General features: G+C 50.0%; 1 protein-coding gene across 1 annotated transcript; it reads left to right on the forward strand.

Annotated features, from left to right (window-relative positions):
• Nucleotides 1-3,074: 3,074 nt before the first annotated feature.
• On the forward strand, nt 3,075-21,120 carry CACNG6 (calcium voltage-gated channel auxiliary subunit gamma 6). Its single transcript, XM_030298374.1, has 4 exons — nt 3,075-4,452; nt 8,801-8,875; nt 10,656-10,793; nt 20,305-21,120. Exons 1-4 carry the CDS (start codon nt 4,116-4,118, stop codon nt 20,541-20,543), a joined length of 789 nt encoding a protein of 262 aa, XP_030154234.1. The 5' UTR covers nt 3,075-4,115; the 3' UTR covers nt 20,544-21,120.
• Nucleotides 21,121-27,579: the final 6,459 nt, after the last annotated feature.

Below are 27,579 nucleotides of genomic sequence, written 5' to 3' on the forward strand. Positions count from 1 at the left end.
TTTTGCAGGTAGAGCCCACAGTGGTGGGGAGGGATGCGAATGTAGCAGGACGAAGAAGGAATGAGAAGTCAGACTGACAGAAAGAGGGACTCTTTTTTTTTTTTAAGTTTATTTTGAGACATAGAGCAAGCAGGGGAGGGGCAGAGAGAGAGAGAAAGAGAGAGAATCCCAAGCAGCTCCGCACTGTCAGCGCAGAGCTCAGTGAGGGGCTCGAACTCACGAGCCGTGACATCATGACCTGAGCTGAACCCAAGAGTGGACGCTTAACTGACTGAGTCACCCAGGCGCCCCAGAAAGAGGAACTCTTAATTGGGCTTGCGCAGATTACATGATGCTGTGGTTTGTTGCCTAGAAGGGCCCCCCCCTCCCCCGGGGGCAAGGAATCAGAATTTGGGTGGTAGGGACCAAGCGTCCTTCTTTGGACCTGTCAAGTTGGAGATGCCTGCCAGAAACCCAAGTCTGGGTATCCGGTAACCAGTTGGATATGCAAGCCTGGGGGAGAGGCCATGGCTAGAAATATAAGTTTTGGAAACGTCAGCATATAGGAGATATTGAAAGCCATGGGGCTGGATGAGGTGACCCAGGGGGAGAAGGTGGACAGAGAAGTGACCCTGGCTAGTGACTCAGGGACATCTGCATCAGGGAAGAAGAGGATATAGCAAAGGGAGCCACAAGGGGTGACGATAAGGTAGGCGGAGGCCAGGAGGAAGTGGCCAGACGTGCTGAGAACTGAGCCAAGAAGGGGACTGCTAGGTCTGACCTGGTAAGAGGTCATCTCAGAGCACTGGTAGGGACCGGAGCTCTGCTTGGTGGCAGTGTGTGTGGGGCGGGGAGAAGCCCATCTTCTTGGCATGAAAATAATAAGAGCTTTTATACCAAAGAAAGTTCATACCCTTTCTGGGAAAAGAGGGCAAGGGGATGGAAAACAGAAAAATACACTCTGAAATAAACTTAGAGCACGCAAGATGCAGGATGGTGGGAGGTGGGCCAGGAGGGGAAGATGGATTCAGGCAGGACAGACAGACATGCCTCACCGGCTGTGTCTGCTCAGAATGCTCTGGTTCCCCTCTCGGCCCTGTCAAGGCCCAGGGGAAACCCAGTGAGGGGAAGGAAGCAGCAGGTGGAACTCAGTTAAGGACTTCTGGGCCTTCCAGGTGCCAGGCAGCGTAATCTCCGAGTTGCAGGTCAGGAGACAGGTGGCCAGGCCAATGAGAAGGCAGAGGGAGTTGTTCCCTGATGGGGCACAGCTTGGGAGGACATGCCTGTGTGTCACCATCTCACTTCATCCATCCATCCATCCCTGCATCCATCCACCCTTCCATCCCTCCCTCCCTCCTTCCATCCTTCCATCCATCCACCCTTCCTCCCTCCCTCCCTCCATCCTTCCATGCATCTACCCTTCTATCCATCCATCCATTGCTCCCTCCATCCATCCACCCTTCCATCCATCCATCCCTCCCTCCATCCACCCTTCCATCATCCTGCCCTCCTCCATCCCTCCCTCCCTCCCTCCATCCTTCCATCCATCCACCCTTCCTTGCATCCTTCCATCCCTCCCTCCCTCCCTCCCTCCATCCATCCCTCTGTCCCTCCATCCATCCCTGCATCCATCCATTCCTCCCTGCATCTGTCCATCCACTCATCCAATCACCTAATGCACATCTGAGGCCTCTGTGCACCCAGCCCTGGGCTGGGCGGTCTTGAGGACACGGAGCTGAGTTCCTCCTGTACCCCGCCCCTGCCCCAGCCTGGTGGGAGAGCCAGACACAGACACACACACAATCACACCAGAGTGACTCATGCTCCAATACAAGCAGCACAGGGCGCTGTGAGCGTCCAGAGCAGGGTGGACAGATAGGGCCAGGGTGCACCAGAGCAACCAGCCACGGACCAAGGAGTTGGTGAAAGGTGGGTCCCACCTGGCCTGTGCGCAGAAGGGCTGAGGGAGGGGGTGATGGGGTGAAGATCAGGCCCTGCTGCCATTCCACATGGCTGTCCCCGTCCTGGCCCCTGGGGGACCTGAAACTGCATGGAAGGTCCCCCGGGGGTGCCCTGTCTAATAAACTCAATGATGAGGACTGTGGCTCTGGTTCCAGTGCCTCTGACACCCAGCCCTTTTCGCCTCTGGGGAGTTGAAGACAACCAGCACCAGAATCAGCTCTATCCATCAAGATCCAGGGAGCTGGGCCCCAGCCTTCTGCCCCAGGGGTTCAGGCTCCTCCCTCAGACCTCGGAGTCCTGGCCCCCAGCCCCATCCTCCTTCAGGCCCAGGTGTCCTGGCCCCCAGCGTCTCCTCCCTCAGACCCAGCAGTCCTGACCCCCAGCTTCTCCTCCCTCAGACCCAGGAGTCCTGACCCCCAGCCCCTCTTCCCTCAGATCCTGGAGTCCTGGCGCCCCCCCCCCCGCCCCCACCTCTCTCAGACCCAGGAGTCCAGGCCTCCAGCCCCTCCTCCCTCGGACCCAGGAGTCCTGCGCCCAACTCCTCTTCCCTCAGACCCAGGAGTCCTGGCCTCCAGCCCCTCCTCCCTCAGGCCCAGGAGTCCAGCCCCCCGGCCCCTCCTCCCTCAGACCCAGCAATTAAGATTCCCAGCCAGGCCCGCTCCCTCTCCGGCCACCCTGGAGATGGGACCCGCGGCTCAGACGCTTGCCCCTCAAGGGGGTAAAAGTCCCCCCAGGCTCCAGCCGGGTCAGGACCCCGCCCCTAGGCCCTCCTCCCGGGACAGCCTCCCGCCTCCCCCCGCGTCCCCTTAAAATACCCGGGGTCCCTATGGCAACAGGCGCTGGGCGACAGGTGCGGGTGTTATTTACGGGTCGAGCCTGAAATAGCCCGGGAGGGCGAGGGGGTGGGTGGCTGGGGCCGAGGCCGGAGCGAGCGCAGCGGCGCGTCCGGGCCGAGCAGGCGGTGGCGTGCAGGACAGGCCGGCTGGGAGGCGGCGCGGAGCTGGGGCCGGCGCGGCGCGGAGGCAGGAGAGCGAGACGGGGCCCTGCCCGGGAGCCCGGGGCGGGAGGCCTGAGGGGGGCGGCGGGCCTGGAGCTGAGCCTGGAGCGGTCCTGGCCCCGCCGGCCCTGGGAGCCCGGGGGAGGGGGAGCCGAGTGATCCCGAAGGGACGCCGAGTCCCTTCCGGGTCCCCGTGGTCCTTTGAACCCCGGGGGGTGGGGGGGATTGCGTCCCTGTTTCCTGAGCCGCTGCGGGGGACCACAGCCCCTCCTCCTGACCCGGATTGGGACCCCAGGTCCCCCTCCTGAGCCCCGGGGGCGTCCCCCAGCCCCCTTCTCCGGACCCCATTATGTCTCTGAGCCAGCAGTCCCCTCTCTGAGACCCAGGGAGACTTTCTCTGACCTCTCTTCCCCGAATGGCCGGGGAGACACCCACTCCCTTCTCCTGGTTTCCAGCAGGTCGCCCGCCCCTTCTCTGAAGCCCAGCCGGCACTCTACAGACCCCTTCTGTGAATGTTGGGGAGGAGCGTCCTACTGCCTTTCTGAGACCCAGAAGGAGTTCTGACCTGTTCTGAACCCCAGTGGGGACCCAACTTCTCCCTCCCCAGACCTGAGCCCCAGAGAAACCAGGAGGCATCTCCTCTCCAATACATAGAGGGCCTCGGCAACCCTCCCTGGGTACCCCAGTCTCTGAGCCTTAGTGGGGTGCTCAGAGCCCGTCCCCCAGGACACCCAGTTTCCTGGAGATTCCTCCCAGTGGGGACCCAGAGCAGCCCCTCAGAGGCTCAGCTAGTACTCAGTTCTCCTTTCTCCCGGGCCCTCAGGCGCCCCTCCTGGATACCCAGCTTCTAGCTCTGGGCCTTGGGGATACCTTGCTTTTCTTCTTGGTCCCACCCTCCTCCCCGAGTTTCTGTGGGCTCCCTGGGGCCTCCCCTGAACTTAGAGGGTTCCTGGGCCAGAAGATCTATTTTGTTCTCTTCCAAGCTCCAGAGGCGACCTCCTCTCCCCCACTGGAGATTCCAGGGGAAGATCCCGATCTTCCTTTCTCAGAATCCAGTGGAAAGTGAGCCCCTCACTTCCTTCAGCACCCCACTTGTTCCAACCGCCCCCCCCTCCCCGGCCCCGGGCCACCCTCGGGACTCTGCCTCCTTTGCACCTGCTCGGCTACGGCCCCGAGGATGATGATGTGGTCCAACTTTTTCATGCAAGAGGAGGACCGGCGGCGGCGGGAGGCGGCAGGCCGGCGGCGGGCTCTCGGGCAGCACCAGTCCCGGCTGACGCCGGAGCGGGAGGGAAAGATCAAGCTGGGACTCCTGCTGAGCGCGGTGGGCGCCACGCTGGCCGTGCTGGCCGTGGGCACCGAGTTCTGGGTGGAGCTCAACACCTACAAGGCCAATGGCAGCGCGGTGTGCGACGCTGTCCACCTGGGGCTCTGGAAGATGTGCACCAAGCGACTGTGGCAGGCGGACGTGCCCGCGGGCAGAGACACCTGTGGCCCCGCGGAGCTGCCCGGAGGTGAGAGGCCACGCCCCCGGCCGGGGATTGTTCCCGGAGACAGCGAGAGTGGGCGGAGTCAGGGAAACCCGAGCCCCAAGGAGAGAGCAGCCCAAGCCTACACCAACCTGTGCTCCCCGAGTAACCTTTGCTCCAGGCACCAACTGTGTGTGCTGGGGGGGGGGGCGGTAGTTGGGGGCTGGGGGGGTGGGAGAGAAAGTCTGTACTTGCAGACTAGTCTGTGTACCGGCCATCCTGTCCACCCCCCTCCCCAGCAGCCTGTCCGCAGCTACATCCTGTACCCCCAGACTAGCCTGTACCCTAAAACTCGCCCAAACCCTTAGACCAGCCTGTGCCCCTAGAGAGAGAGAGAGAGTTTGGGCTCCCGGGGTCAGCTTGCTTTTCCCACATTGGAGACAGGCCGCACTCCTATCCCGTGGGCCCCGGGGAGACAGATCACCTTAATGCCAACCCCAAAATGAAATCTGTGCCGGACCCCCACGGCCGATACTGCCAAACACAGCTCTCACCGAACACCCCCCAACACCCTCCCCCCCCCCCCCCCCCCCCGCCCCGGGAGACCTTGTGCTTCTGGGAGATGTGCTTTTCCATTTCCTGGTCCTGTCACCTGCAGATGCCCAGACCTGACCCTCCAGCCCTTTTTATTTTCTCTTCCAGACACCCCACACCCCTCACCGTCCCGCAGAATGGCCTTTCATCCGTGGCAATGCCACACAGCTATCCCATACCCCTCGCTCTCCCGGACAGGACATGCCATGCCGTTTACGTGCACCATTGGGACATCCTATACCCCCTGGGAACGGGAATGGGCTCTTGCACCACACGTACTGACCCAAGGAAACTATCTGACACCCCTCACGGTCCATGTAGGGTGTCCCAGGCTTGATCACCCATGTGAGATCTCCAAACAGTGTCCTATAACCTCAGTGCCTCCCACAGAAGATCTCCTATCCCTCTGGGCTCCAATGGGATTTCCCCCCTCACTTATCCACACATGCTATCTTCCACCCATAGGGTCCAAAATAGGACATCCCAAATCCTTGATAGCAGAGTGGGATACCCCCACCCCTCATCATGTGAGGTACCCACGCACTCAGCGTCCAGATTCAACACCTCACTTCTGCAGATGGGCTAATTTTTTGCCCCTCACAGCCTCAAGCAGGAAGTTCCCAAACTTTTGCAAAATGGGGTGCCCTGGTAATAATATGCTTATGTAATATGCTTCGATGCTTACGTAGCACCCAGGCTCTGTTTGAAGTACGTCATGTGCATTAACTCGTTAATCCTCATATCCTCCTAGCAACCTTATGAATAGTTACCATCATCCTCATTTTAGAGAAACCAAACATGAGGAGTAAGGAATGGAAGTGGTTCCATCTATGCACCAGGCTAGTCATATGGGATTTGAACCTGGTTGTCCCTGTTCTTCACAATTGCACTATATCGCATCCCAGGAGTCCATAAAGATGCCCCAAAGGTCCTCGCTGCCCTATAAGGGATGCCCCCCCAACCCCACTCCATAAGGCAGGACTCCTCATATCCTTTGATGTCCCCCTGTTGGTCAGAAAGGACTTCAGCCTCCTCACAGGACCGTCTCATCATCCCACAGTCCTGACCCTCCAGAGGGGACTGTCCAAAAGTTCACAACTTCTGTTATCTCAGAAATATCCCACACATTGCCCTGTCCATCAAAGGGCACCCTTAATTCCCTTGGCTACAAGTGGGGGGAGGGTGTGTGTGACCCACCCCACTCTTTTCCAAATGGGATATGCCATCTGGAGTCTGAGACAAGATGTCCTAAATCACCGGTAGCCATGATGGGAGGCCAGACACCCCACGCTCTCTCAGAAAGATGGACCACACCTTCTTACTCTCTAGATGGGACTTCACGCTTCCCTCATGGATGAAGACCATGTGTCCCCCACTGACTGCTATCAATAGCATCCTCAGCCCTGCTGCAAGAGGTATCCTTTCCTCCTTGTTGCTGCAGGATTGCTGATGTTGCGGGGTAAGGACTCCCGTCCCACTGCTCCTGATAGAACACGTCCTGCCCTTCTCCTTCCCTCAGAGGGCAGGTGCAGTGTCCCACTGCCTCACCTGACTCAGGACTTTATTTCTTGTTCCTCTACATCTTTCTTTGAACTGGAAGGTTCCTTTCTGCTTCTCTAGCCCGCCTGGCTCGTCTTCTTGTACCCTCTCATTGTCTACCTCTCTTCCTCCCCCTTCCTGTGCCTTAGTTTCCCCGTCCGTAGCATGAGAACATGGGACTAGAGGAATTTCGTGGGAAGTTCCAGCTTTCAAATGCAGTTTATATATATATATTTTTTAACGTCTATTTATTTTTGAGACAGAGAGAGACAGAGTATGAACAGGGGAGGGGCAGAGAGAGAGGGAGACACAGAATCTGAAATGGGCTCCAGGCTCCGAGCTGTCAGCACAGAGCCTGACGCGGGGCTCAAACTCACAGACTGGGAGATCATGACCTGAGCCGAAGTCGGACGCTTAACCGACTGAGCCACCCAGGCGCCCCTATATATTTTTTTAAATTTTTTTAACATTTATTTATTTTTGAGACAGAGAGAGGCAGAGCATGAACGGGGGAGGGTCAGAGAGAGAGAGGGAGACACAGAATCTGAAACGGGCTCCAGGCTCTGAGCTGTCAGCACAGAGCCCGACGCGGGGCTTGAACTCACGAACCCCGAGATCATGACCTGAGCCGGAGTCGGACGCTTAACCAACTGAACCACCCAGGCGCCCCTCAAATGCAGTTTAGAGAGCGCCCCAGCCTTTTTTTTTTTTTTTTAAGTTTAGGTTTATCGGGGACCTCAAAGATGGGCAAACTTTACTCTTTCATTTACATCACAAAATCATCGCCAGCCTTCTCTTGCTTTATTTTACAGTATTATTCCCCCCCCCAATTTCTTTCTATCTCTTTAACATGTTTGATATGTATCCATCAGTATATATTTTAAGTTGGAAACTATACAGTGTTATTTTACATCTGTATGTATACATCTGTATTTTACATCTGTATTTTACATCTGTATGTGTTTTAATTTACATAAATGATATTGCGCTGTGGATCGTCCCCGTTTGTGATTTACTTATTTATCGATCTATTTGCTCAACGCTATTTCTCGGATCTCCCCACTTTGCTTTCTGCTCTTGTAGTTCATGGCTACTGCATGCTGCAGAGATTTGCACAGAGGGCATCTGCCCCATTTTCTTGATCCCCCTGAGATGGACACTTAGGTTGATTCCGACTCCCTGTTCTTACAAACAATGCTGCTACAATCATCCACACATATGTTCTGGATGTAGACCCAGAAACGAAATTGTTGGGTGTACGGTATAAACGTACCTCGTTTCATAAAGGATGTCAGAGTGCTTTCCAGAAAGACATTAGTGCCAGTTTCTGGTCCCCAGCTGTTTCCTCTTATTCTTCCAGTGCTTGATATTATCCTTTTAATATTTGCCAATCTAATTGATCTAAAGTGCCCTCTCCCTGCTGATTTAAGTTGCATTTCTGTGATCCCTGGTGAGGTGAAGCATCTCTTCATATACTTGTGAGTCATTCAGACTTCTTCTTCTGTGAATTGACTATTCTTGTCCTTTGCCCATTTATCAATTGGGTTTCCTCTCTTTTCTTGCTGGTCTCCAGGTGTTCTTTGTGTGTTCTAGTTAGGAACCGTCCCTGGGATGAGAATCTCCTCTGAGTCTATTAGCCTTCTGTTCCCTCTATCTTGGTGTCCTTTGTTGAATAAAGTGATCATCCGTTTCTAACCCCACTTGACCCCTCAACAAGCCCATCTGATGAAGCCAGGAAAGAGACTATTATCTCATTTAAAATTTTTTCTTTAACGTTTATTCATTTTTGAGACAGAGAGAGACAGAGCATGAACGGGGGAGGGGCAGAGAGAGAGGGAGACACAGAATCCGAAACAGGCTCCAGGCTCTGAGCGGTCAGCACAGAGCCTGACGCGGGGCTCAAACTCACGGACCGTGAGATCGTGACCTGAGCCGAAGTCGGACGCTCAACCGACTGCGCCACCCAGGCGCCCCCTATTATCTCATTTTATAGAGAAAGATTCAGAGGCTGCGGAGAGGTCAACAGCCTTCACAAGGCCACAGACCTGGACCTCTAGGCTCCAGACTGGAATCCCAGCTCCTGTATAGCCGGATGATGGCAGGCGGGTTTTGTTTCTCCGAGCATCATTCTCTCCTGTGTGTATCAGGGATGCTGATATCCTATTTTTAGGCTGCTGTGAGCTCTGTTAAATGCCCAGCCCTGAGCTTACGCCAGCAATGTCTGTATCATCACCTTTCTTTTTCTCTCCTGCTCCCACAGAAGCAAACTGCACCTATTTTAAATTCTTTACCACGGGGGAAAATGCACACATCTTCCAGAGAACTACAAAGAAAGGTGAGAACCACCCTGTGGTGGGGTGGTGGGGTGGCGGGAGGGGTACGCGGACCATGCCGGAAGAGTTCCTGATAGCATGGTCTTCCTCTATGCTTTGCCCTGGGGTGGCAGGAGGGGATAGGGGAGGTCCCATCTTTGGGGGAAAGAGGTTCTCCAGAGCCCTGTGCCTCTGATGCTCCTACCCCAGCTCCACCTTTGTCATGAGCTGTGTGACTTTGGGGCAGTCACAGCCCCTTTCTGGGACTTTCTTAAAGATGTCCACCTGCCACATGCTAAGCAGAGTGCCGAGCATTTCATTGATAAGAACTCCAGTCCTTGCCATGACCCTGCAGGGCGGTGGCTTCATCTTGTGGATGAAAAAACGGTAGTCCAGAAAATGGTTACATTTACTTTTTCCAGAAGGGGCAGAGGCAGAGGCAGAATCAATCCCAAATAATCCTGACTCCAAAGCAATGCTCTCCTGTAGAATCTTCCGTGAGATGGAAATACTCTGACCTGTGCTGACCGATGTGGTAGCCACTGGCCCCATGTGGCTGCTGGGCGCATGTGGCTGGTGTGATGCAGAGACTAAGTTTTTAAAATTTCGTTTCAATTTGGGGCACCTGGGTGGCTCAGTCGGTTGAGCGTCCAACTCTTGATTTCGGCTCAGGTCACGATCCCAGGGTTGTAGGATTGAGCCCTGCATCAGGCTCTGTGCTGACAGCTCGGAGCCTGGAGTCTGCTTCGGATTCTGTGTCTCCCTCTCTTTCTGCCCTGCCCCCACTCGTGCTCTGTCTCTCCCTCTCTCTCCTTCAAAAACAAGTAAGCATTAAAAGAAAAAAAGGCTATACCCTTTCTTGGGAGCCTGGGTGGCTCAGTCGTTTAAGCGTCTGACTTGTGGTTTTGTCTCAGGTCATGATCTCACAGTTCACGAGTTTGAGCCCTGCAGCAGGTTCTCTGCTGTCAGCACAGGTTTTACCTTTTCTGCTATAACCACAGCCTCTCTGTCACCCCAGTACCTCAGTGTCCAGCCACACCAGTAAAGAGATTGTGGTCATGTCATGACTCCTATCCAGCCTCTGTAAGGGTTTAATGAGATGATACAGCTGAAACGTACAGTGTGATGCCTGGCACATAGTAGGCCCTCAGTCAACAGTGGTTCCCATCCTCCCTGCTCCTTTCTGTCTTGTCTTTGTGCTAAGTGAGTTTGGGCAAGCCACTGTGCTTCTCTGGGATAGTGAATAATCACAGTGCACGTGTATAGCACAGCTCCTGTGTGCTAAGCACTGCACTGGGCACTTTTTATAAACTAATTCTAATCCGCACAACAGCCCAGTCAAATAGGGATTTCGATCCTGATTTTCTAGAGGACGAAACTGGGGTTCAGAGAAGTTTGGTGACATTATTATAACCTTCCAGCAAGGCAGTGGCTGTACAGAACTCAGACTTGGATCATTTCACTGTAACAAGCTACCTTCTCTGTTGTCACCCACATGCTCACTGCCTCAGTTTCCTCACCTGTAAACAAACAGTGACCAGATCCCAAGGAATAATTGGTAGTTCCCATTTCTTTCTAATCCTGACCATGTCTCCTCTTTGCTTTGTGGCCTCAGGCAAATCACTGAGCCTCTCTGTGTCTTAGTTCCTTCAACAGTGTAAGTAAAATATTGGACTGAATGATGTACTTGAAAATTCTCTAGTTCTGAATCTTCCATCTTCCTGGTTTTGGGTCTCTATAGGGGAGTCCTTCCCACTTCCTCCCTCCCATGTTCTCTACTTCTTCCCTTTACTCTCCTTGCAGAGGTGAATCTGGCAGCTGCCGTGATAGCAGTGGTAGGCTTGGCACTCATGGCCCTGGGGTGCCTCTGTATCATCATGGTGCTCAGCAAAGGTGCAGAGTTCCTACTCCGAGTTGGAGCCATCTGCTTTGGCCTCTCAGGTGAGGGCTGGGAGCCTGGAGACTGAGGGAATTGCATGCTGGGAGGTTGGATCTCCAAGAGCTCTTGCATGCTAGGAGGTAGGGTGTCCAAGCACTGTTGCATGGTGGGAGTTTGGAACTCTAGGTAATGTTGTATGCAGGGAGGTAGAGTGTCCAAGCACTGTTGCATGCTGGGAGTTTGAATCTCCAGGGCACTGTTGCATGCTGAGAGCTGAGGGAAACCCACTGGCTGTAGTAGTCTCAAAAATGGAAGAATTCTGGGGCGCCTGGGTGGCTCAGTCGGTTAAGCGTCCGACTTCGGCTCAGGTCACGATCTCGCGGTCTGTGAGTTCGAGCCCCACATCAGGCTCTGGGCTGATGGCTCAGAGCCTGGAGCCTGCTTCCGATTCTGTGTCTCCCTCTCTCTCTCTGCCCCTCCCCTGTTCATGCTCTGTCTCTCTCTGTCTCAAAAATAAATAAATGTTAAAAAAATGTTTAAAAAATGGAAGAATTCCAAGCTTTATTGTTGCCTAGAGATTAAAGGGTCTCCAAACACTATTTTAAATTTGGACCAAGGGTTTCCGAGAATTGTTGCCTGCTTGGAGGTAGAGTCCACAAACACAGTTGTACCATGGGGATTAGAGGAAGCTTAAGGGCTATAGAGGTCTCAAAGAATGGAAAATTCTAAGCCCTGCTGTCCCCAGAGGGGTCTCCAATTTGAACCCAGAGGTCTTCAATTGCTGTTGCATGCTGGGAAGTTGGAGGCCATCTCCAGGCACTGTTGCTTGCTGGGAGGTTAGAGGACATCTCCAAGCACTGTTGCATGCTGGGAAGCACCAGGACTGTAGTAGGCTCAATGTGAGAGTTCTAAGTGCTATTATTGGCTGGGAATTGGAAAGTCTTCAAATACTCTTTTAGCTTTGGAACTTAGGTCTTCAATGAATGTTGCATTCTTGGAGCTGATGGTCAAAAAAAAAATTCTACATCTTGTCAATGTAGTGCTCATTGGATCAGATGTTTGCTAAGGTAGATAGAAAGGTCACTAATTATATAAGCTTCATTTGTTCATCCTCTGTGAATTTACTGAGCACTTACTATGTTCCATGCACTGTGCTAAGGGCTGGGTATATATGACTAACAAGACAGATACAGTCTGCCCCTCACAGAGCCTAGCAGAGATAGACAGTAGCCAGTAATTACACATATAATAACGCAACTATAATTGTGATGAAAGTTATGATAAAGCGTATTAGGGGTAGACACTGCAGTGAGGGTGTATCAGAGAAACTCAGAGAAAGTGGTATTTAAGCTGGTAATTGAAGGGTGAAGAGGACTCATCCAAAGTGTGGTGGTGACAGTAGTGGTGACTATATTGATGATGTTGTCTATTGTGGTGGTGGTGGTGACAATGATGGTGGTGATGGTAGGGATGATGTTGGTGATGTTGGTGGTGACGGTGGTGATGAGGATGATAGTTAAAATGGTGGTAACGGTAGAGTTGATGGTGTACTGATGGTGGTGATGGTGATAGAATAGTGATTTGACAAGTTTGAGGAACAGAATGAAGGTCAGAGCATAAAGCAGGCAAAATCTTTCACAAATGTACATGGTAACCTTAACTAACAAGTGGGGTACACTCTAGTACAAGATAAGGGAGAAATGATAAGTCTTCACGAACATGAACATATGAATGGACAATAATAATGATCAATTTTTATTATTTTGTTGCCTTAGAGATCTTCCTAAATAAAGGGAAAAATTCAATCATCTCCTTTCCTTTCTTTCATTTATTCATTTTATTCATTGATACACACACAGACATATTACACACTTTTGTACGTTTTTGTATATGTAATATTATCAGAATGTACAGGACAAAAGGTGCCTTCCCTTAGGGAGATTACTGGTTAAGGACACCGAAATAACACAAATCATCCCACAATTACAAACTTCTAGGTGCTATACAAGAAAAAGAAAGGTAGATTTCTATGAGAGTGCATAATGAGAGCACCTGATTTAAAGCAGAGAGTTAGTGAGGGCCTCCCTGAGTAACCAAGCTAGACAGAGTTTGGTGAATTTAAGGTCTTGAAAGAAAGCCAGTGTGGCTGGAGGAAGGAGAGTGAGGAGGACACTGGGGTCAAAGATGGACCAGGAAATCAACAGGGAATCCAAACATCTAGGTTGGCGTCTAACTTCTGACAAGTTGTGTGATCTTGGGAAAATCTTTTATCTCTGAGCTCAAGTTCCCACATATCCATGAAGTCAGTCATCCAAGTATCCATTTGTCAAGTATCCATCTATCCATCCATTCATCCCATCTATCCCCGTCTGTCCATCCATCCATCCTTTCATTCCATCTATCCATCCGTCCGTCCATCCATCCATTCATCCCATCTATCCATCCGTCCGTCCGTCCATCCATCCATCCATTAATTCATTAATTTCCTCCCATTCCCTTCTTCCTTTTCCATTCTCCTTTCTCTTTTACCTGTTTTCCCTCTATTCATCCATCCAATCATTCAACAAGTATTTTTTATATATATCCAGTAGGTGCTCAATGCTGTGCTTGATACCACTGGGGATAGAATGATGAATAATATTAAGATGATCCCTGTTTTTGTAGAATTTATAGCATGGTAGGAATTTGGTTATTGAACTCATACTCGTGTTATTCCAGGGGGTGCCATGAAAGTGAGGATATAAAAGTGTTTTATGGAAGTCTCAGGCATGAAATTTTTCTGCAAACTGTACAAGCAAGTGAGAGCGAGGGGGTGGATTTGATGCTGTAAGTATTGGCTATATTTGGTATCAGGCCCTGGACAGATTGAATTTTCAAGATCTCCTTAAATAAAGGGACATGTTCAGATTATATTGATTCTCTCCATGAAATATATACATCAGGTATTGTTCATGTTTTAGAGATACAAGACAGACAAGTTTCCTGCTCTCATGGATTTATGATAGTGAGGGAGATAGCCATGGGACAAATAGACAATACTAATATAAATTAATATATGCTAATAATTACCAGCTGTGATAAATGCTACAAATGAAAATGAAAGAGTGTGGAGGAAAATCTGTAACAGGGAGATCTGATATAGACTTGAGTCGCAGTGCTTAAGGAGGGCTTCTCAGAAGTGCAATAGCAGTGATAGTAATAGTAATAGTAATAGTAATAGTAATAGTAATAGTAATAGTAATAGTAATAGCAATAGCAATAGCAATAGTAGTAAATAGTAATGGTAACAAAGAGTAACAGTAATAGTAATAAATAGTAATAGTAATAGTGATAGTAATAAATAGTAATAGCAATAGTAATAAATAGTAATGGTAATAAAGAGTAATAGTAATAGTAATAAAGAGTAATAGTAATAGTAATAGTAATAAATAGTAATAGTGATAGTAATAAATAGTAATGGTAATAAAGAGTAACAGTAATAGCAATAAATAGTGATAGTAATAGTGATAGTAATAAATAGTAATAGTAATAGTAATAAATAGTAATAGTAATAAATAGTAATAGTGATAGTAATAAATAGTAATGGTAATAAATAGTAATAGTAATAGTAATAAATAGTAATAGTAATAGTGATAGTAATAAATAGTAATAGTAATAAATAGTAATAGTGATAGTAATAGCAATAGTAGGGATGTGTAAGGCAGTACTCAGAGAAGGGTAAGCAGAAAATTATTCCAAGCAGCATAAAGGTCTCCAGGTTTGAAAGAATTTGGTGCATTTGTAGACTGAAAGAGGGGCGCCTGGGTGGCTCAGTCGGTTGAGTGACTGACTCTTGGTTTCAGCTCAGGTCATGATCCCAGAGTTGTGGGATCAAGCCCCGCATCTGGCTCCGTGCCAAGCATAGAGCCTGTTTCAGATTCACTCTCTTCTCTCTCAGCCCCTCCCCGGCCCTCTCTCTCTACAATAAAACATACAGACTGAAAGACGTTGTACTCCCCACTATTTTAGGGTGGGAAGAGCTGGGGAGATGAGCACAAACAAGGAGGCAGGGGCCAGATCACGTAGGCCCTTCTAGGTCATACAAGGCATGTCAGGCTTGGTCGGGGAGGAAGTACAGAGACGTGTCTAAGAGAAGAAGCTATGGAGTAGACCTGGCTTTAATCAAACCTGAGCTCCACCTCTCCAGGCTTTAATCTTCCCCTCTGTAAAGTGGGGATAATAATACATACCTCATGAGGTCTAGTGGGAAGAGATGAGATGAGAGAGTGTTTGGTTAGATTCTTTTCATGGAGGTCTGAGACCCAGACATGGGCAGAGTCGGTCTCCCCCGAGGCCTCTCCTTGGCTTGTAGACGGCTGTCTTCTCCCCGTGTCCTCAATCTGTGTATCTGTGTTCTCCTCTCCTCTTCTTGTGGGGACACCACCATATTGCCCTCCATATTGGATTAAGACCCTAGTGGCCTCATGTCTGTTTAATTATTGCTTTAAACACTCTGTCTTCGGGGCGCCCGGGTGGCAGTTGGTTAAGTGGCCGACAACTCTTGGTTTGGGCTCAGGTTGTGATCTCACAGTTCCTGAGTTAGAGCCCCCTGCATCTGTGAATGTGGGAGCCTGCTTGGGATTCTCTGTCTCCTGTTCTCTCTGCCCCTCCCCCCTCACACTCTCTCTCAAAACAAAACAAAAAAAAACTTAAAAAAATTCTATCTTCAAATATAGTCACATTTCAAGAAACTAGGGGGTCAGGACTTCAACACCTGAACTTTTGGAGGCACAATTCAGTCCACAGCAATACATTTGCCCTATTAGTGTCTAATTCTCCTTCTGGGATGGAGCTCCAAGAGGACAAGGCCTTTGTTAGTCTTTTTTTTTTTTTTTTGATATTTATCTATTTTTGAAAGACAGAGAGAAACAGAGTGTGAGCGGGGGAGGGGCAGAGAGAGAGGGAGACACAGAATCCGAAGCAGGCTCCAGGCTCTGAGCTGTCAGCACAGAGCCCGACAGGATGCTTGAACTCACAGACTGCGAGATCCTGACCTGAGCCGAAGTCAGACGCTCAACTGACTGAGCCACCCAGGTACCCCTGTTAGCCTTGTTTATATATTTTATAATGGGGGCTCAATTAAGATGTGTTGAATGAATCAATGAGGCATGAATTTGCAGAGGAATCAAGGGGACTGGAGAGTGTCTTGTCTGAATATTCTTCCACCTCTGGGTCCCTAAGCTGAGCTGCGTGGGGCCCAGGAGGCCTCAGAGGGGAGCTACTGACCCACAGATCCCAGACTCCTGGCTGCATTCTCCAGGACCTCGATTAAAAACCATGGCGGGGGGGGGGGCGCCTGGGTGGCTCAGTCAGTTGAGCGTCCGACTTCAGCCAGGTCACGATCTCGCGGTCCGTGAGTTCGAGCCCCGCGTCGGGCTCTGGGCTGATGGCTCAGAGCCTGGAGCCTGTTTCCGATTCTGTGTCTCCCTCTCTCTCTGCCCCTCGCCCGCTCATGCTCTGTCTCTCTCTGTCCCAAAAATAAATAAACGTTGAAAAACCATGGCGGGGGGGGGGCGCCTGGGTGGTTCAGTCAGTTGAGCGTCTGACTTTGGCTCAGGTCATGATCTCGCGGTTTGTGAGTTCAAGCCCTGCGTCGGGCTCTGTGCTGACAGCTCAGAGCCTGGAGCCTGCTTCGGATTCTGTGTCTCCTCCTCTCTGCCCCTCCCTTGCTCATGCTCTGTCTCTCTCTGTCTCTCAATGATAAATAAACATTAAAAACAAAAACAAAAACCATGGGGGGAACGAAGTACCAGGGAGTGGGGGGGAAGAAGAGTCGAGGGTCTGAGAGAGGGGGTAGCTAGGACCCATGACTCGTGGGCCATCAGATGGTCCTACAAGATCTGACCCCTGCCCACCTCTGCACGTCTATTCCCCACCACTCTCCCCTCCCCACTGTCTTTTCTCCAGCCACACTGACCTTCTTTCTCTCCCCCAGACACACTGTACTCATTCTACCACCGGGCCTTTGCACAAGCCATTCCTTCCTCTTGCACCGGCCATCACTTAGTTTTGTGCTTCCTCCAGAACCTGGCTTCTGTTCATCCTCCAAGTCTTAGCTCAAATGGCTTTTCCTGGTGACATCATCTCAAAGTCTGTGCTCTGCTCCTGGATGTCACTCGCCTTCCCATCACCCTGTTCTATCTTTCCCGGCACACATCACTCTCTGAAATTATCTCGTCTTCTCATGTGTTTACTTTGGACGTTACAACCTGGCAGCCTGTGGCCAGCGATGACCCATAAATGGACTTTGGCGGGCAGGGCATAACGTTTCTCTGAGCCAATGTTTCAAGGTTGGGCAAATTCCCATAAAAAAATAGTAATCATTTAAAAAATTCCAGCTAATCTTAAAAACTCAGAAGATCTGGCAATTTAAGTCCCCATTTCTGAAGGGTTGCAGTTGGCTGAAGCTGAGTTTTGGACTCTTTGTCTCCCCCCACCCCCACCAGCCACCGCACTCACCTGCTTTGTTGACTTCTGCTTTCTCATTGCCTCCTGCAGGCATTTGAGGGCAAGACTTGGTTTATTTGTTTACCGCCTGTCCCCTCCATCTAAAATACAAACTCCATGAGGTTAGGGTCTCTGTCTTGTACTTTCTTCTTTTCTTGTTGTTGTTGTTGTTGTTGTTTTTAATTTACATCCAAGTTAGCATATAGTGCAATGATGATTTCTGGAGTAGATTCCTTAATGCCCCTTACCCACTTAGCCATCTCCCCCCACACACCCCCTCCAGTAACCCTCTGTTCTCTATATTTAAGAGTCTCTTATGTTTTGTCCCCCTCCCTGTTTTTATATTATTTTTGTTTCACTTCCTTTATGTTCCTATGTTCTGTGTCTTAAAGTCCTCATATGAGTGAAGTCGTATATTTGTCTTTCTCTGACTAATTTCACTTAGCATAATACCCTCCAGTTCCATCCACATAGTTGCAAATAGCAAGATTTCATTATTTTTGATTGCCCAGTAATAATCCATTGTGTGTGTGTGTGTGTGTGTGTGTGTGTGTGTGTGTGTATACCACATCTTCTTTATCCATTCATCCATCAATGGACATTTGGGCTCTTTCCATACTTTGGCTATTGTTGATAGTGCTGCTATAAACATGGGGGTGCATGTGTCCCTTCGAAACAGCACACCTGTATCCCTTGGATAAATGCCTAGTAGTGCAATTGCTGGGTCATAGGGTAGTTATATTTTTAATTTTTTGAGGAACCTCCGTACTGTTTTCCAGAGTGCCTGCACCAGTTTGCATTCCCACCAGTGCAACAGAGATCCTCTTTTTCTGCATCCTCGCCAACATCTGTTGTTGCCTGAGTTGTTAATGTTAGCCATTCTGACAGGTACAAGGTGGTATCTCATTGTGGTTTTGATCTGTATTTCCCTGATGATGAGTGACGTTGAGCGTTTTTTCATGTGTCGGTTGGCCATCTGGATGTCTTCTTTGGAGAAGTGTCTATTCATGTCTTTTGCCATTTCTTCCCTGGATTATTTGTTTTTTGGGTGTGGACTTTGATAAGTTCTCTATAGATTTTGGATACTAACCCTTTATCTAATATGTCATTTGCAAATATCTTCTCCCATGCTGTCGGTTGCCTTTCAGTTTTGCTGATTGTTTCCTTCGCTGTGCAGAAGCTTTTTATTTTGATGAGGTCCCAATAATTCCTTTTTGCTTTTGTTTCCCTTGCGTCCAGACACATGTTGAGTAAGAAGTTGCTGCGGCCAAGATCAAAGAGGTTTTAGCCTCCTTTCTCCGGAGGATTTTGATGGCTTCCTGTCTTACATTTAGGTCTTTCATCCATTTTGAGTTTATTTTTGTGTATGGTGTAAGAAAGTGGTCCCTGTTCATTCTTCTGCATGTCGCTGTCCGATTTTCCCAGCACCACTTGCTGAAGAGACTGTCTCTATTCCATTGGATATTCTTTCCTGCTTTGTCAAAGATTAGTTGGCCATACGTTTGTGGGTCCATTTCTGGGTTCTCTATTCTGTTCCATTGATCTGAGAGTCTGTTTTTGTGTCATGTTTTTTTTTTTTAAATCAAATTTCATTGCAACTTAACTTGACTGCCTTTCCTTTTGTTTCGTGATTCACCATCTTTATTGGGGTATGGTTGATGAGCTTTATTGGGGTATGAATGGTGAGTAGAAATTGTAGATCTTTAAGGTGTACAACTTGGGGTTTTGATATACATGCACGTCATGAAGTGATCACCACAGTTAAACTAGTTAACAACATGCATCACCTCACGTGGCCACCTTGGTGTGTGTGGTGAGAACACCGAGGCTCTTGTCTTGTAACATGTGTGATACGGTATTGCTAACTATAGTCACCCTGCTGCACATGAAATCCCCACAACTCGTTTGTCTTGCGTAATTGAGTTCTGTACCTTTGTCCCACATCTTCCCCTTTCCCCTCCCCCGCCAGCCCTTGGCAACCACCTTTTGTTCTGTGCTTCCATGGTGAGTTCAACTATTCCAGATTTTACTATCGCTCTTTCCAAAAGCCTTACTTTTTTAAAAGTAAACTCCATGCCCAACATGAGGCTTGAACTCATGACCCAGAGATCAAGAGTCACATTCTCTACCCACCAAACCAGCCAGGTGCCCCTTTTATTTTTTCAAACAATTTTTTAATGTAGTCTTTAATTGATTTTCGTGTTTTTGATTTTGGACTTTGATTTTTTTTGAGAGAGAGAGAGAGAGAGAGAGAGTGAGCAGGAGTGAGGGGTGGAGAGAGAGAGAGAATCTTAAGCAGGCTCCACACTCAGCTTGGAGCCTGACACAGGGCTCGATCCCACGACGCTGGAATCATGACCTGAGCTGAAATCAAGAGTTGGATGCTCAAGCAATTAAGCCACCCAGGCACCCCTGCTTTTTCCTTTTTTTTAAATTTTTTAAATGTTTATTTATTTTTGAGAGAGAGAGACAGAGCGTGAGCAAGGAAGGGGCAGAAAGAGAGAGGGAGACACAGAATCTGAAGCAGCTCCAGGCTCCGAGCTGTCAGCACAGAGCCGGACACAGGGCTTGAACCCACGAACCGTGAGATCATGACCTGAGCCCAAGTCGGCCACGCGACCGAGCCACCCAGGCGCCCCCACATTTTTCTTTTTTAAAGCGCTAAAACACACATAAGATAAAATTTACCATTTCAACTATTTTGTGCTCAGTTCTGTGGCACTAAGCACGTTCACCATCCATCTCCAGAGCCTTTTCACTTCCGTGTTTCCCCAAGCACAACTCTGTCCCCATCAAACAGCAGCCCCCACCCCCCATCCCGTTCCCCCAGCCCCTCGGCCTCTGGCGACCACCACTCTCCCTTCTGCATCTGTCTGTGTTGTGTTCCTTCTTTATCTCCAGCTTCCAGACTCGTGCTATAGGGTTGGTGTTTAGTAAGTAGCTGTCGAAGGAATTAGGTGGGGTGGTGCTGAGGGCCCCCCAGGCTTCCTGTTTGAACGAGCATGAGATGGGGTGTGCTGGGGAGACGCTCAGACCCAGGTCGGGGTCCCCGGGGGCCTGAGCGCCATGCCTGTCCTCTCCCCACAGGCCTACTGCTCCTGGTCAGCCTGGAGGTGTTCCGGCATTCTGTCCAAGCCCTGCTGCAAAGAGTCAGCCCTGAGCCTCCCCCAGCCCCAGCCCTGGCCTACGAATACTCCTGGTCCCTGGGCTGTGGGATGGGGGCCAGCCTGGTCCTCCTGCTGGCCAGTGGCTGCTTCCTCCTGCTCACCTTGCCTCCGGGGCCCTGGGGCTCACTCTGCCCCAAGCTGGGGCACAGGGCCACCTAGAGCCAGCACTGTGCCTTCTCTAACTCCTTCCTTTTCTTCTTCTTATCCCTCAAAGTCTTTCCCCTTGTCCTGGAGAAACTGTGTTCTGCCTGCTGTGGGGCACACGTTGTTTGCACACACCTCCCTCTCCTGCCTCATGTTTTCCCTCTGTGAACATGTTCTTCTCGGTGGCCGAATTGGGACACTTGGGGTACGATGGAGAGAGGCCTTTTACAAACGAGGGTCCCCAGGGAAGGCTTGCAGGGGGACCTGATGGGGTAACTGGGGAGTAGGGTGGGGGGGATGAGGTCAGGGGGTCTTAGGACGGACTTGGACTGATTCATTTCCCAGATCTGGATGTATTCACTTGTGGGAGAGGCATCTTCCAACTAATTTGAACCTTGGGGAAACAGGGGAGGGGGAGGGGAAATCGCTGGGTCTGGCCTCGCTGTGGTCTGGTTTGGGATTAAAGGTTTGGAAATTTCAGAGCTTTGATTTGGAATCTGTTTGGATATGGTTGTGCATTCCGGGGTGGTGAAGAGGGACCCCTTGTGCTCTCCGGAAACCTGCTACTTAGCAGCCCCGAAGTCATATGTCAACAAACCCACAGAGTGACCAGAAAACTCAGCAGCTTAGAGCACACGCGTCGTGGGTTGAACTGCATCCCACGTCTGGACACCTGTGCTGGGATCCCGACCCCCAGGATCTCAGGGTCTGTACGGAGGTACCCAGGTGAAAGCGAGGTCATCGGGGTGGACTCTCCTCCAGTATGACTGGAGTCCTTGTAAGGAGGGGAGGATGCAGACAGGCGCCGAGGGAAGAAACAGAGGCCCTCAGCTGCCTGTGAACCGAGGAGAGAGCCGGGAACAGATTCTCCCTCACGGTCCTCAGAAGGAGACAACCCCGAGACCCGCTGACCCTGGACTCCCCGCCTCCAGAACCTGGAGACAGTACACAGTGTGCTTCAGGCCACCGGTCTGGTCTGTGGTGCTTTGTTAGGGCAGCCCCAGCGGGCTGGACAGATTCTAGTGCCTGGAAACGGTGTGACACACGGGGCTCTGGGACAGGAGCAGGGACAGGCAGGGGGCTTTGGAGGTGCCCGACAGATGAGCCGCCCTGGGCTCCGGGAGACGGTCGGTGGGGACACGCATCCCCAGGGCTCAGAAGGAGGCGGGGAGAGTTGCAGGGACAGTGGCTGTGTTCTCAGGGAACGCTGTCATCACTGTGCACTAGAAAAAGCTGGTAGGAACCAGAACAGCACCAGCTGATGCTACAGAGAACCAAGACCCACGTGCAGGGCTCCAGCGCTCAGGCCCAAGGACCGGCCTCGCACCTTGGGAAGACCAGGTGTGTATTTCAACTCCACAGTCACAGCTGGAGGGGGCTCCTGGGAGGCGCAGTCGGGTGGGCGTCTGACTTCCGCTCAGGTCATGATCTCACGGTTCGTGAGTTCGAGCCCCACCTGGAGCTCTCTGCTGTCAGTGCAGAGCCTGCTTGGGGTGCTCTGTCCCCCTGCCCCCCACCTCTCTGCCCCTCCTCCCCTCTCAAAAATAAATGAGCATTAAAAAAAAAGAAAGAAAGAAAGAAAATCGTGGCTTGAGTGCATTCTTTGGTTTCACAGGAATAGCTGAAGCTCGTCTGTTACCTCTCAAAGGCCAAAGTCTCTTAAACTTAAAAATGTTTGAAATAGGATCACCTGGCTGGCTCAGTTGGTACAGCAAACTCTTGATCTTGAGGTCTTGAGTTCAAGCCCCATGTTGGGTGTAGAGATTACTTGACAAATAAAATCTTTTTTTTTTTAATTTTTTTTTCAACGTTTTTATTTATTTTTGGGACAGAGAGAGACAGAGCATGAACGGGGGAGGGGCAGAGAGAGAGGGAGACACAGAATCGGAAGCAGGCTTCAGGCTCTGAGCCGTCAGCCCAGAGCCTGACGCGGGGCTTGAACTCACGGACCCCGAGATCGTGACCCGGACCGCGAGATCGTGACCTGGCTGAAGTCGGAGGCTTAACCGACTGCGCCACCCAGGCGCCCCGACAAATAAAATCTTAAAAAAAAATTACAATAGGGAATATGTGCTGATTTATGAATACAAATGTACTAACATCATGAGTTTGATTTCCTAAATGTTATATTTACAACTTAAAGATAATTACACATATCATATATAATATTTTATATACCAATAATATATAGTATATGATTATAGTTAATTGGTTACTATATTAATAATATGGATATTTAATATGTTGATATGTTATCTTAACATTTTCTATGTTTAGTTATATATTATAAATACAATTATAGGGGCACCTGGGTGGCTCAGTTGGTTAAGCATCCAACTTCGGCTCAGGTCATGATCTCGCAGTTCATGAGTTCAAGCCCTGCGAGCTGTCTGTGCTGACGGCTCAGAGCCTGGAGCCTGTTTTGTGTTCTGTGTGTCTCTCTCTCTTTCTGGCTCTCCCCTGCTTGCACTCTGTCTCTCATTCTCAAAAATAAACATTAAAAATATTTTTTAAATAAATACAATTAAGTAACTATATAGCCATATAGCATCATTATATATTATAGTAGTCATTACATAAATATTATTTATATTAATAGCCTGTCATGGTTTTTTTTAAATATAATTTTTTATGTATTTATTTTTTTAAATTTTAATGTTTATTTATTTTTTTTTTAATTTTTTTTTTCAACGTTTATTTATTTTTGGGACAGAGAGAGACAGAGCATGAACGGGGGAGGGGCAGAGAGAGAGGGAGACACAGAATCGGAAGCAGGCTCCAGGCTCTGAGCCATCAGCCCAGAGCCCGACGCGGGGCTCGAACTCACGGACCGCGAGATCGTGACCTGGCTGAAGTCGGACGCTTAACCGACTGCGCCACCCAGGCGCCCCTAATGTTTATTTATTTTTGAGAGAGACAGACAAAACATGAGTGGAGGAGGAGCAGAGAGAGAGGGAGACACAGAATCCGAAGCAGGCTCCAGGCTCTGAGCCATCGGCACAGAGCCAGGCATGGGGCTCAAACTCGTGGACTGCGAGATCATGACTTGGACCGAAGTCAGAGGCTCAACTGACTGAGCCACCCAGGTGCCCCTTTGTTTTCGTTTTTGTTTTTTTTTTAAGTTTATTTATTTATTTTGAGAGATAGAGAAAGAGAGCAGGGGAGGGGCAGAAAGAAAAGAGAGAGATAATTCCAAGGCGGTTCCACACTGTTGGAGCAGAGCCCAGTGTGGGGCTCGAACCATATCATGGCGTGAGCCAAAATCCTGAGCCGAAATCAAGAGTCGGACACTCAACCAACTGAGCCACCCAGGCGCCCAGTAGCCTCTCATGTTATATGACTATAGCATTCATAACGTTACATATATGAAACATAACATACAATATAATCTATTGTAGTGTATCCATACGATACTTATAATGTAACATGTAAGTTAATATTTGTATGATACGACACGTTATATAATTATAAATTGTCCCAGGGTTCCCAGCAGCCTCCTTGTTGAGGATGCTGTTGGGGAAGAGCTGGGGAGGTGGGTTCACGGCCTTGGACGGGTGGCGGGAGCGTGGGGCAGGGGCTGGTGGGGAAACCCTGGCTCCACCTTACACAGCCCGAGCAATTTTTCGCCGCTTCTTCATCTCTTACAGGAGCTCCTCGTGTGCTACCCCTACAGCCGCTGCCAGGAGTAATGCCGTCCTAATCCCTGCAGAGCCCTGGAGGACAACCTGGCACGGGGTCATGACTCGATCAGCCCTGCTGTTATTATTTATCGAGTGGCACTTTGGGCCCAGCATACAGTAGAGAGCAAAAAAGGGACCCCCAGGGAGCTGACAGTCTGGTGAGGGAAACAGATATTAATCACACAATCACAGCAATGGATGTGTAATTATAAACTCTGGTCAGAGCCAGGGAAGGGGATCAGGAACACGTTTGTTTTTTTCCTGCTTGACTTTGAGCCCAGCCGGCTCGGGGATGCCCTGAGAGCTGTCTGCCTCGGGGGAGAGTCCTCCGGTCTTGGGAATGGCTCTCTGTGCAGCAAGGCCTTCGCTCTGCACCTTCTTTGCCACCTGCAGTCTGGTGGACTCCTCGGAGGTGGGGGAAGGGAGCAGAGACCCAGCCAAGACCAGTAACCGGAAACACATCATGATACGGGACCAGTTATGGAAGCATTAACTTGCATCACTTCACCTTCTATATATTTTTTAATTTTTTTTTAACATTTATTCATCTTTGAGAGAGAGAGAGAGAGAGCAGGGGAAGAGCAGAGAGAGAGGGAGACACAGAATCCGAAGCAGGCTCCAGGCTCTGAGCTGTCAGCACCGAGCCCAACGCAGGGCTCGAACTCATGAGCCGTGAGATCGTGACCTGAGCCGAAGTCAGACGTCCAACCGCCTGAGCCACCCAGGCGCCCCCTAGAAGATACATTTCTGTTGCTTAAGCTGCCCAGCTATGATATTCTGGGGTTGCAGCCTAAGCCTAAGCTGACTAATATGTATGCACACACCACATTTTGTTTATTCATTCATCTGCTGGTAGACTGCTTCTACCTTTCTGTTATTGTGAATAATGCTACTGTGAACACGGGCATGCAAATATCTGATACAAGTCTGCACATTTGAGTCCCGGCTTTTGATTCTTTGGTTTGTATGCCCAGACACAGAACAGCTGGAGCATATGGTAAGTCTCATTTGATGAGTTGGAATCTGACGGTCTGGATTTTTGTCGTGTCAGTGAGGACTCACAGCGAGAGAGAGAGAGAGAGAGAGAGAGAGAGAGAGAGGCAGGCTCAGTGGGGAGCAGGATGTTGCAATAAACTATATCTCATTTCCTGAAGGGTCAGCAAAAGACCAACCGTGGGGCAGAAAGCAGAGGGGGGGGGGGGGGAGCATGACCTCCCCAGCTTTTCTCTCTCTCTCAAACTGCAGAACTGGGGTTTTTGGAACAAGGAAAAGGGACCCCTGTGTGTGTGTGTTTGTGTGTGGCCTCCTGATCTGCTTTGGGGAGCCTCTTGGGATCGTGCAAACAGCTTGAGGCTGGAAATGAGGGTATCAGTGTGGAGATGTGCAGGATGGGATTGAGTTTCTGTTAGGAAATCACCATTACGGTTCTAAGAGAGGTTTGTTGGACACTAGACTCGGGGCTGCGTGGACTGGCGGGGGGGGGGGGGGAACCTTCTTCCCCATCTTCCTTTCTGCTGGAGACAATCATTAGCCGCCACCTAGTGGCAAAAAATGGCAGCAGCAACCTAGACGTGGAGCAGGGGTGGTGGGAATACAGGCTTTCCCCCCCTCCTCCCTTCAAATTGCCAGCTCCCAGCGTTGCTCCTTCCCTGTTCTGGTTATCTATTGGTTTATGCCAAACCACCCCAAACTAAGTGACCTAAAACAACCGTCACCATTGGATCATAAGGTTGGGAATCTGGGCAGAGCACAGTGGGGGTGGGGATGTCTTGCTCCACAATATCCCAGCATCAGCCAGGAGGACCTGAATGGCTGGGAGTGACGTTCCAGGACCCTGCGCCCATGCTGGTCCCCAGCACCTTGCACTCAGGCTGTTCCCAGCACCCTGCACTTACACGCTTTCTCTCACCCTTTAACAATTAATTTTTTAAAAAAATTTTAATGTTTATTCGTTTTTGAGAGAGACAGAGCATGAGTGGGGGAGGGGGAGAGAGAGAGGGAGACACAGAATCCCAAGCAGGCTCCAGGCTCTGAGCTGTCAGCGCAGAGCCTGACGCGGGGCTTGAACTCACCGCCCGTGAGATGGTGACCTGAGCCGAAGTTGGATGCTTAACCGACTGAGCCACCAAGGCGCCCCTAACAAAGAAGCATTTAATTAGAATAGTTTTAGATCAGGGCACCTGGGTGGCTCAGTCAGTTGAACATCAGAGTCTTGCTTTTTTGGCTCAGGTCATGATCTCACAGTTTGTGGGATCGAGCCCCATGTCAGGCTCTGCACTGACAGTGAGGAGCCCGCTTGGAATTCTCTCCTTCTCCCTCTCTCTGTCCTTACACCACTCATGCATGCACATGCTCTCTCTCTCTCAAAAGAAATAAACTTAAAAAAAATAATTTTAGATTTACAGAAACATTGCAAAGAGAGTACAAAAAGATCCCCCTTTACTCTATGACCTGTTATCAATTTCCCCTATATCCTCCATTAGTATGGTACGTTTGTCACAGTTGATGAACCAACATTGATACATTACTGTTAACTAAAGTCCATGCTTTATTCAGATGTGCTTAGTTTCTACATAACGTCCTTTGTCCTGTTCGGGGATACATGACATTGATACATCGTGCCTCGTCTTGACTGCAACGGTTTCCAGACTTTCCTTGTTTTGAATGACCTTGACAATTTTGAAGAGTGACGGTCAGGGACCAGGGGCAGGGTTCATGTTCGTCTGAAGGTACGAAAAAAGAGTGTCGGAACTAGAACTCTTGATTTGTTTTGTTTTCGTGTGTTTGTTTCCGAGAGCTCTTGGGGTGCTGGGAGTCCCAACGTGGGAGTGTAACAAGGTTGCCAGTTTCTCACTCCATGCTTCATGGGGGGAAGCTTCCACTTGGTTTGGGGTGAGAGCAGGCTCAGAGAAGAATGGGATCGTGCCCACCTTTGACACTTTTCAAGGGCTGGAGACCATGCCTCTGAAGACACTTGGGACAGAATGAATGAATCAGGTGTCTTATGTCCTTTCCACCGGCGCCACCTGGAGGTAGAAGGTGAGCCCTGCAGAGAGGCTGGCGATGTGATGGACCCCAAAGGCAGAGCAGGGGGCCCTCCGTGAACTCCCGGAAGAGGTGCATTTACAAGCATCAGGGGGACTGCAGGTGAGAACCAGGGCTGGAGAGTGGACAGAAGCACCAGCCGGGGAAATAAAGAGAAAGCCGACTGTGCTCGCTGCAGCGGCCTGCAACCTGCCAAAAACGTTTCAATTACTGAACTGACACTCTTTTTCCCTTGCATGTGCCTAATTGGACGCCTTTATTACCTGAGATGACTGTGGAGGTCGCGAGACTTGCCTTAGATGTCCCCCACGGGCACAGGTAAAGAA

This window comes from Lynx canadensis, chromosome E2, assembly GCF_007474595.2.
Source record: "Lynx canadensis isolate LIC74 chromosome E2, mLynCan4.pri.v2, whole genome shotgun sequence".
Lineage (NCBI taxonomy): Eukaryota > Metazoa > Chordata > Mammalia > Carnivora > Felidae > Lynx > Lynx canadensis.

Excerpts from the sequence above, each read along its gene's own strand:
- CACNG6 (XM_030298374.1), top strand. The coding sequence starts at position 4,116 with ATGATGATGTGGTCCAACTTTTTCATGCAAGAGGAGGACCGGCGGCGG. Across the intron at positions 8,876-10,655 it reads CCAGAGAACTACAAAGAAAG|AGGTGAATCTGGCAGCTGCC; the intron begins GTGAGAACCACC and ends CTCTCCTTGCAG. Across the intron at positions 10,794-20,304 it reads CATCTGCTTTGGCCTCTCAG|GCCTACTGCTCCTGGTCAGC; the intron begins GTGAGGGCTGGG and ends CTCTCCCCACAG.